At 43.4% G+C, this 11,131-nt stretch overlaps 1 protein-coding gene across 1 annotated transcript in view; it reads right to left on the reverse strand.

Annotated features, from left to right (window-relative positions):
• Positions 1–11,131, reverse strand: part of LOC138962179 (uncharacterized) — a 62,095-nt gene that overhangs the window by 14,179 nt on the left and 36,785 nt on the right. Inside the window, exon 2 of the mRNA XM_070333904.1 lies at positions 2,208–2,391. Within this exon, the coding sequence (XP_070190005.1) occupies positions 2,208–2,391 (184 nt within the window). The remainder of the gene's footprint in view (positions 1–2,207; positions 2,392–11,131) is intronic.

Here is an 11,131-nt window from a genome sequence, read left to right on the forward strand (position 1 = left end):
AACTGACAACGCCAGAGGGCATTTGGAGAGAGAGTGAGAACAAGAAAGCTGGAGGATTGTCTTCGTCGATTGTTATGTAATTTCTTGGTCACTTTGAGTTCACGCGAAATGAAGCAAAATCATGATTCAAAGGTCATGAGTCTGACGGAAAGAAAGGTGGGAGGGATAGGGCTGAAGTGAAGTGAGGGGCGAGAGAGGAGCTATGGATTGGAGCTGGGAGATCGAGAGATAAAATTGTCTGGAGATAACACAAGAAGATTGGTTGATTAAAATCGACGGTGGCTAGCGCTGCGTTTTAACATAAGAAACGGCATTGTTTGGACACATGTTGTATTTGGGTTACATGTCACGTGTTGCAGAATATTTGAAAATACGTAGATGGGTCATTCTCCAGACCAGGTAAAACCATGTTAATAAACACTGGTTCCATATGTATCCTTGCCGTTATCTTGTAGTTTATGTCAATGTAGGCATAGGGGAAATTTAATGCTGAGAAAATAATGTCTGACGGGCAGTTTGCGGATCCGGAATTTGTGTTATCTTAAGACTTTGATGAGTTACTGTTTCTGATTAAGCGTAGTATTTGTTTGTTTGTTTGCTTAACGCCCAGCCGACCACGAAGGGCCATATCAGGGCGGTGCTGCTTTGACATTTAACGTGCGCCACACACAAGACAGAAGTCGCAGCACAGGCTTCATGTCTCACCCAGTCACATTATTCTGACACCGGACCAACCAGTCCCAGCACTAACGCCATAATGCCAGACGCCAGGCGGAGCAGCCACCAGATTGCCAATTCTAAAGTCTTAGGTATGACCCGGCCGGGGTTAAGCGTATATATATAGACACACCCTATACATGTTTGGATACCATGGGTTGACAACTCTCGCCATTTCCACCATCAGACCACTGATGAGACACATTAGTGTCGAAACGGGGCGGGGATGTAGCTCAGGCTGTAGCGCGCTGGATTTGTATCCAGTTGGCCGCTTTCAGCGTGAGTTCGTCCCCACGTTCGGCGAGAGATTTATTTCTCAGAGTCAACTTTGTGTGCAGACTCTCCTCGGTGTCCGAACACCCCCGTGTGTACACGCAAGCACAAGACAAAGTGCGCACGAAAAAGATCCTGTAATCCATGTCAGAGTTCGGTGGGTTATAGAAACACGAAAATACCCAGCATGCTTCCTCCGAAAACGGCGTATGGCTGCCTAAATGGCGGGGTAAAAAACGGTCATACACGTAAAATTCCACTCGTGCACAAAAAACACGAGTGTACGTGGGAGTTTCAGCCCACGAACGCAGAAGAAGAAGAAGAAGAAGTGTCGAAACACGTGTCTGGTCACGGTAGTAAAACAATGGTCCTCCTCTGGACTATGTTGATACGCTCTCCCCTCTGGGTGTTAGCTTCTCTTTGAAATCTTGGTCCCGTCCGAGGAGGGTCTGATTTCCCCAAAAGGACTATCTGTGAAGGGACACCTTTTTCTCTCTCTCTCTCGTTTGCTCTGCTAAGAGATTTTAACAAATATCAGAAGATTCACCTAGGATAGTGTTATAACCACAATTGTCCGGTTTTCACGTGAAGATACCAGGAAAGAAATCGCCAACTGGTGCAGTTTACCACTTTCCATTTCATCTCAGGCAATAAGAAGTGTTAAACAAACACGCGACTTTCAATCTTGAAAACATGTTACGACTATACGACTGGCCTTATTTGCTTGCAATAAAAGATACGAGCACTACGCAAAGTTTAAACTTAAAACAAAAACATTGGGAGAGTAATTTAGAAAAACAGACGAATTTAGAAAATAACTGAGTTAGGGTTTGTACAGGATGTGGAAGAATTGTGTCCCCTTCCAAACAGAGAGGCAAACACGCGTGGCCACTGAAAAGTTTATGGCGGAACAGCAGCGAATATTAAGCTCTGATAGGTGTATTTTTCGAGACAAAAAGGGCATAACAAACACATCGGATTTAATTATTCACTATGACATCAAGATCGCTTGCTTCTATTAACCAGCGGTGTGTGTTTGCTTCGCCGTTTAAAAGGGGCACAACTCTTCCACAGCTGATAACAACCCAGGCATAATTATTTTAGAGCATTGCCCATTGGCAGCGTTCATCAGTGGTGCAGTAAATCCTCCCACCACTGAACGACCTTGAAACTGTTCAAAAATATCGGTCGTAAAAGGGAGGTAGTCTGTTTATTACCTGCAGCATTGTTGAGTGCAGTTCTGTAAGCCCCCCTCACCCTGACATCTTTGGTGGACCTCCGTGGGCTGGAACCCGTAGGAGGCCTGCAGGATTGCCAGACGATGGCTGGCACCACAGTCCAGTGTGTGGAGAGAACAGTTGCCTGAACCGTAGCATGTCTGTGACTCCAGTACCCTTGGTTCTGCAACATTATCAAATGATACAAACATTAAAGACATAGAGATATAAAGAGTACAAAGTGTATGCTGGTCGAAGAGCATGTGATGGGTGTGGGGCGAGTATTCTGTGTCTGTGAGAGAGAGAGAGAGAGAGAGAGAGAGAGAGAGAGAGAGAGACAGACAGACAGACAGACAGACAGACAGACAGACAGACAGACAGACACAGAGACAGAGACAGAGAGAGAGAGAGAGACACACAGAGAGACTGACTGACTATTAGGGTTTAACGTCCTCTTAGACCAACTGGTCTATAGTGGGACAGGTATTGGTAATACGCTGAAGATATGGTGATACTTTGATTCGAACAAGCCCGCTGTGGCTGTCTTCTTCGACACACCAGCATTGGGTTTGTCTCGTCAAAGTATCCAAAAACGATCATGATAATCAGAGACGAGAGATGATGCATGCGTGTCTTCGTGTTTTCCAAGCCCTGAGACTTTCGCTGTGAACGTGGGATCTTTTTCGTGCGCATGTGTGCACACGGGGGTGTTCGGACACCGAAGAGAGTCTGCACAAAGTTGACTCCGAGAAATAAATCTCTCGCCGAACGTGGGGATCGAACCCACGCTGATAGCGACCAACTGGCTACAAAGCCAGCCAGCGCGCTACCAACTGAGCTACGTCCCCGCCCTACAGAGAGAGAGAGAGAGAGAGAGAGAGAGAGAGAGAGAGAGAGAGAGAGAGAGAGAAAGGGAGAAAGAGAGAGGGAGGGAGAGAGAGAGAGAGAGAGAGAGAGAGAGAGAGAGAGAGAGAGAGAGAGAGAGAGAGAGAGGGTCAGAAAGAGAGAGATAGGGAACGATTTATTATATTTATACTCGTAGAGAGAAAGACAGAGAGAGTGAGTGAGAGAGAGAGAGTGACGGGGAGAGAGAGAGAGAGAGAGAGAGAGAGAGAGAGAGAGAGAGAGAGAGAGACTTATGTAGTGGCTGCACGCCTGTCTGCCTCTGTGTGTGTGTGTGTGTGTGTGTATGTGTTTGTGTGTGTTCGTGCGTGTGTGTGTGTGTGCGTGTGTGTGTGTGTGCGTGCGTGCGTGCGTGTGTGTGTGTGTGCGTGCATGCGTGCGCGCGTGTGTGTGTGTGTGTGAGTGCGTGCGTGCGCACGTGCGAGACAGATAATGAGTGGGTGCGCCTCATAGATGGTAGCACGTTGGAGTAAAAAAAATACAGTAGCATTCATGACGATTGTCTTGACATATAAGCATATACAGCAATTTTCCCTTCTCTTTCTTTCTGAATGTCGCTTCTATTCTCAACAAGAACACTTTTGTTTGCAAGATTACAGATTAAATATTCATCAGCAAGAACCGAAACCATAGTGTGCTTGAATACAAACGGTGGTGCATGAAGCCTGTCAAACTTTACCTCCCCATTAAACGGAGTGCAAGTTTGAAATTCGACCTAACTCCACCTCGGCCAAACTTTCTTCCCTGTTTAACTTTATTTAAGTGCCGTTTGAGTTTTCACAAACTGATTTAGTTGAAGTAAGACAGAAACAAACGCTGCAGTTTTTCGTTTTTCATTGTTTATTGTGTGTGTGTGTGTGTGTGTGTGGGGGGGGGGGGGGGGGGGTTGAAAGGTGTTTTGAGTGAAACTTTATTCTACTTATAGATAAAATTCTACTTGTAGGCCTACATAAAATACCGGGCAATTCTGAGTGAAAACTTGCGCAGTTTATGTTTACTTTTGTTATAAATGTAGTAGGCTACTGACGGCCGACATCTGTCATTGTTCTCTGTACACTCTCGTTGATTGGGGGAAAAAAGACATTTAGAAAGCAAAGAAAGTTTTAACAAACTATAATTGAACCCCCCACAAAAACAAAAAACAAAACACAATCACCTGTGATTTTGGGTCAGCACAAGTTCAATCATTGTTAAACTCATTTATCTGTTCAATTCTAGAAAAGTAAAAGAGATTTCCATTACACTTTAAATAGCTTCCCTGTTATTGCTGACATTAGTTGAGGTTATACCAGGTGCATTGTCAGGTGAAAAATAGTTTGGTGGTTTGAAAGTTAGTCGTATCTACACACCCTTTTCACGATGTAGGGGCGGGCACATAAACGCACGCACGCGAGCACGCACGCACGCACACACGCGCGGCCGCACGCAAGCACACACGCTCGCATGCACGCACGTACGTACGCACACACACAGGCAGGCACCTACGCGCGCGCACACACACACACACACATACACACACACACGCACACACACACACACATACACACACACGCGCACACACACACGCACACACACACACACACACACACACACATACACACACACACACATACACACACACACACAAACATACAAACACACAAACACACAGATCATGCATTCACTAGACACCATATCGGGTTTTTTTAGTTATCCTTTCGACCCTTGCAATTGACATTTGTAAATATAAGAAGATTTTTTTTTAAACGCGCTTATTACAACACTGAACATAGCTGAGGTATTTTATTTTTTATTTTTATTGATCAACTTCAGTTCATTGTATCTCATTCTGATTTTTATATTTAGTCAAGTTTTGACTAAATATTTTAACGTAGAGGGGGGAATCGAGACGAGGGTCGTGGTGTATGTGTGTGTGTCTGTCTGTCTGTCTGTCTGTCTGTCTGTGTGTGTGTGTAGAGCGATTCAGACCAAACTACTGGACCGATCTTTATGAAATTTTACATGAGAGTTCCTGGGATTGATATCCCTGAACGTGTTTTTCATTTTTTTTATAAATGTCTTTGATGACGTCATATCCGGCTTTTCGTGAAAGTTGAGGCGGCACTGTCACGCCCTCATTTTTCAACCAAATTGGTTGAAATTTTGGCCAAGTAATCTTCGACGAAGCCCGGACTTCGGTATTGCATTTCAGCTTGGTGGCTTAAAAATTAATTAATGACTTTGGTCATTAAAAATCGGAAAATTGTAAAAAAAAATAAAAATTTATAAAACGATACAAATTTACGTTCATCTTATTCTCCATCATTTTCTGATTCCAAAAACATATAAATATGTTATATTTGGATTAAAAACAAGCTCTGAAAATTAAATATATAAAAATTATTATCAAAATTAAATTGTCCAAATCCTGCCCGGCTATTTGACCCATAGCTGGAGGTTGGTTCGTGGGCACCTGGGCGTTTCCACACACCGGTGGGCCCGCATGCCGCACGTCTAGGGGCCAACCTCCTCCGAGTCCTTGTAGTCTAGCCTGGGGCCTTGCGGTACCCAGTTTACGCCTGTCGCCGCGATGGAGGCACTACATAGGGCTTGTTGTGGAGAGGTTATTGTACTGGCAGGAGAGACTGACGCATTCTGCTCTCTTTTCGCATTGTCCTAAAAAGGACAGACGGTGCTAGCCAGCGGTGAGGGCTGAAAGCGAGAAGTGACAAGCACAAGACACTTCGCCAACACACTGGACACGTCACACAACCGTTTGGCAGGCTGTCGAAATCAATTTAAAAACACTTTCATCTTATTCCTTGTCGGTTCCTGATTCCAAAAACATATAGATATGATATGTTTGGATTAAAAACACGCTCAGAAAGTTAAAACAAAGAGAGGTACAGAAAAGCGTGCTATCCTTCTTAGCACAACTACTACCCCGCTTTTCTTGTCAATTTCACTGCCTTTGCCATGAGCGGTCGACTGACGATGCTACGAGCATACGGTCTTGCTGAAAAACGGCATTGCGTTCAGTTTCATTCTGTGAGTTCGACAGCTACTTGACTAAATGTTGTATTTTCGCCTTACGCGACTTGTCTTTTATATTTTTCTTAATCTATTTTTTGTTATTCTATTTTGTTTGTTTGTATTCTAACTTATTTTAGTTTAAAATTCTATTCTGTTTTGATCTTATGTGATATCAATCTACTTTATCTTATCTCCTTTTGTAAGCAAACATGACTCAGCGACTTTATGGCAATCGCGGTGGCTAGTCTTCGTTTAAAATCGTGTTTGTTTGTTTGTTTGTTTTTTTTGTTGGTTTTTTGGTATTACCCGGATGGTAGGTGTCCGATATAGCCAACTAGTAGGTTAAAGGGACATGAAACACCAACAACAAATTTACTCCGACAGGGTGGTATCCCTTTGAGCCAGAAACTGTGTACGGTATTGTGTTTCATTCTTCAATTTCAGTGGGCAAAAAAAGGGTTGGAGTAGGCTGGTACAGGTTTACAGTTCAACCTTAATTAGCCTGGTTCCAATTTGGGAGAAAGGGTAAAAATGTCACTATGTAATGTAATGGAATGTTTGTCACAAACACAACAGCAACGAAGACCAAAGTATGTTCGTTTTGCGGTCACACACACACACACACACACACACACACACACACACACACACACACACACACACACACACACACACACACACACACACACACACACTCACACACACACACACAAATACACACACACACACACACACACACAAATACACACACACACACACACACACACAAATACACACACACACACACACACACACACACACACACACACACATTGCAAGTTAAAAAGAGGATAGTGTTACGTACCAAGCGTACGTAACAAGATCCTGCAACAGGATACTGGAGTCAGTAAGTGAGAAGAGAGAACGCGAGATCTTGTGGAGTGTAATGTTCTGTCGCGTCATCCCAAGGACAAGTTCTTTTTTGCGGTCAACAAAAAAAGACCGTTTACTAGGTATACAGGATACTCTTGCACTCCACAGAGGAGAAAACATGTACGGTCTGTTTGTATACTTTCTGTTAATCACAGAGAGGTCAGCGAACTTTGGCAGCACATTTTCAATCTCATTCAAAATCAATGATTGTAGTGTGTGAGTGTGTGTGTGTGTGTGTGTGTGTGTGTGTGTGTGTGTGTGTGTGTGCACGTGCGTGCGTGCGTACGTGCGTGCGTGTGTGGGTGTGTGCCCACAGACACAGACACACAGAAACACACAGTGTGTGTATGTCTGTGTGTCTGTGTCTGTGTGGATATGTGTGTGTGTTCGTGCGTGTGGGTGTGTCAGGGTGTGTATCCGGATGTCTGTGTGTTTCTGTGTTTCTGTGTGTCTGGACGTCCATAAATGTCTGTCTGCATGTCTGTCTGTCTCTCTGTCTGACTATCTGTGTCTGTGTCTGTGTCTGTGTCTCTCTGTCTGTCAGTCTGTCTGTCTGTCTGTCTGTCTGTCTGTCTGTCTGTCTGTCTGTATGTAAATTGATGATATGTTCTTACTTTCATTTTATTTTAATCATGTAGCAGTAGTTTTCTTTACTTGCTTATTCTTTAGCAATTTTAGACTAGTCCCTCTTTAGGGCGAGGGCCAGATGTAAAAAAGCAGATCACTGCTTACTCTATTACCCTCGTTAAATAAAGAATTGTTCTTGTTCTTGTTCTTGTCTGTCTGTCTCTGTCTCTCTGTCTCTGTCTCTGTCTCTGTGTCTCTGTGTCTCTCTCTCTCTCTCTCTCTCTCTCTCTCTCTCTCTCTCTCTCTCTCTCTGTATGTCTGCCTGTGATTGCTGAGTGGTCTTATTAATCCCAATTCTATGTTCCGCCTGCCTTTCACGCTGTGATCACGTACATGCGTGCTCACGCAGTAGTGTTTAGTTCGTATATATTCCTTTTCAACTCTCACCTGACAAAGCAGTCAACTGTCATTCATAGACCACATACCTCTCCCACCCATCCCACACACCCACTTTCTTTTATGCTGAGCAACTATTCCCCAACTTCCACCCCCTCACCCACGCTTATATAAACACAGCGACACACCCAAAAACTCGAGTTTCCATCTTCTTATCCAACCAAGAAATGGGCCGTTTTAAGCCGAGTGTGGATCCTAAGTACCTAACCCACATCACGTGTAGATTGTTGACACAACAGCTTACAACGAGGAGTAAAGATGAGAAGAAGTTAAAACTGACTAATGACACCACCACCCCCCCCCCCCCCCCGTCCACCCTCCCACAACAACAAAAAGAATAAGAAATGAAGCACACACAAAAAGAAAACAGAACCGAAAAGAACTAGAAAAAAACAGACAGGTATACAGAGAGACTGACATGACAAAAACAAACAAGTCGCGTTAAGCGAAATTACTACTATGTTTTCAGAATCAGGAAATGATTAAGAATAAGAAAAAATTATTTTTAACTCGATTTCTGAACTTTTAATTTTAATTAGAATATTCATATCTTTAATTTGTTGAGCTTGTTTTTAATCAAAATATAGTTTATCTATATGTTTTTGGAATTAGGAAATGATAAATAATAAGACAAAGTCAATTTGGGATCGATTATTAAAATCTTAATTTTAATTAGAATTTTCTAATTTTTAATGACCAAATTCATCAATTAATTTTGAAAGCTTCCAAGCTGTAATGCAATCCCATAGTTCGGGCTTTGTGAAAAAATGCTTGGCCAAAATTTCAATCAATCTTATTGAAAAATGAAAGTGTGACAGTGCCTCAACTTTCACAAAAAAAGCCGGATATGACGTCATCAAAGACATTTATCGAAAAACGAAAAACAAAACAAAAATGTCTAAGGATATCATACCCTGGAACTCTCATGTCAAGTTTCATAAAAATCGGTCCAGTAGTTTTTTTCTGAATCGCTCTACACACACACACACACACACACACACCACGACTCTCGTTTAGATTCCCCCTCTATGTTTGTTTGTTTGCTTAACGCTCAGCCGACCACGAAGGGCCATATCAGGGCGGTGCTGCTTTGACATATAACGTGCGCCCCACACAAGACATAAGTCGCAGCACAGGCTTCATGTCTCACCCAGTCACATTATTCTGACACCGGACCAACCAGTCCTAGCACTAACCCCATAATGCCAGACGCCAGGCGGAGCAGCCACTAGATTGTCAATTTTAAAGTCTTAGATATGACCCGGCCGGGGTTCGAACCCACGACCTCCCGATCACGGGGCGGACGCCTTACCACTAGGCCAACCGTGCCGGTCCCTCTATGTTAAAACATTTAGTCGAAACTTGACTAAATGTAAAAACAGACACACGACCAGAGAGAAAGAACAAAAGTAAGGGACAGAGAAAGAAATGCAGGCAGACAGACAGACAGACAGACACTCAGACAGATATACAGACAGACAGACGGACAGACAAGACAGGCAGGGAGAGGAAAGCTCAAAAGTACTAAAGAATATTATGTGGCCGATCAGATCAAGACAGATACAAAGAAAACTGCACATAACCACCGAAAAAATGTAACAAACAGGGTATAAGTTACAGAGAGAGAAAAATGTGTGAAAGTTCTAAGAGACAGAACAAAGAAATATCGAGAAAGGCACGCAGACATAAGAATTGTGGAAAAGACGTGCATAATGAAAGAAAGAACAAAAGTAAGAAAGAAAGAAAGAGAAAGAATGAGAAAGAATGAAAGAAAGAAGAAAGGAAGGTAGGAAGGAAGAAGGAAAGAAAGAAAGAAAGAAAGAACACAAAAATAAGAACACACAGGATACGGTCCTCAAAAATGACATTGAAGGGAAACAAAAATGAGTCGTGCATGTGTTAGCAGGGTGATTGATACCTTTAGAAAAGACACGCTACACTTTCCTTTGCAATAGCTGCACTTCATGGATTTCGTTTTCAGCCAAAACATTTATCTTCACCCGTAAGACCAACGCAGAGGCCTAACTCTGTCGCCTTTCACATCAGTGTATGGACAAGGGACTAAATCTGAAGTGAAGTTTGCGCACTATAATCGAAGGTGTGCGCACTACACTCGCAGGAGACCGAAACCATGTGTATAACCATGTAATGACACACACACACGCTTTGTGTGAAATCATGTCAAAGTGAAAACCGTCTCAGCTTATGCTATAGCATTTTGTGATGCATGTTAATGTACAGGTGAAAAGAGTATTCTTTCGCCTTCTTTTCATATGAAAATGTGTCCTCTGTCGCCGACGCGTCGAGGTGCACTTACGTCTGAAGCACAACAAAGCAACGACCAACAGAGCGTATAGTGCAGACGACCGCATAAAGTGAAAGCTGTGCAATATTTGATGTTAAAGGCACAGTCAGCCTCCGTAAACCATCACTGTCAGGCTTTTACACGCAGTACAAACACCCGTTCGTTTAAACACTCACCGCTTGAGAACATCCTAGGTGCCCTACGTAAAGAGCTAGCAATTTTCAAATAATTTATTTTTGCGTGGCCAGACAATCGGACGACGCGTTTTGGCGGACAGGGGCTTTAAAAGCCCTTTTTCAAAGCTGTACTCATACACATTGCAAGACTGACCTTGGTTTCGCAGGTGAAAAACTAGTGCTGCAGCTCACACGGGAGAAATTCTATAGTTCCAAAGGTCGTTCGCTTTAAAAGGCACTTTTTCCGCAAATGGATATTGATTTTTAAATCATTTCTTCTTTTTTTTGCGTTTACTTCAAAATTTGGCACACAAACACACACACACGAACGCACGCACACACACACACACACACGCGCGCGCGCGCGCGCGCACACACACGTACGCACTCACTGTCGCATTAACCGCACACACACGCACGCACTCTCTCTTAGTCTCTTAGTCTCTCTCTCTCTTTCTCTCTCTCTCTCCCTCTCTATCTCTCTCTCTCTCTCTATCTTTCTCTCCCTCTCTATCTATCTTTCTCTCCCTCTCTATCTCTCTCTCCCTCTCTGCTCTCTCTCTCTCTCTCTCTATCTCTGACTCTCCCTCTCT

The sequence above is a fragment of the Littorina saxatilis genome, linkage group LG3, assembly GCF_037325665.1.
Source record: "Littorina saxatilis isolate snail1 linkage group LG3, US_GU_Lsax_2.0, whole genome shotgun sequence".
NCBI lineage: Eukaryota > Metazoa > Mollusca > Gastropoda > Littorinimorpha > Littorinidae > Littorina > Littorina saxatilis.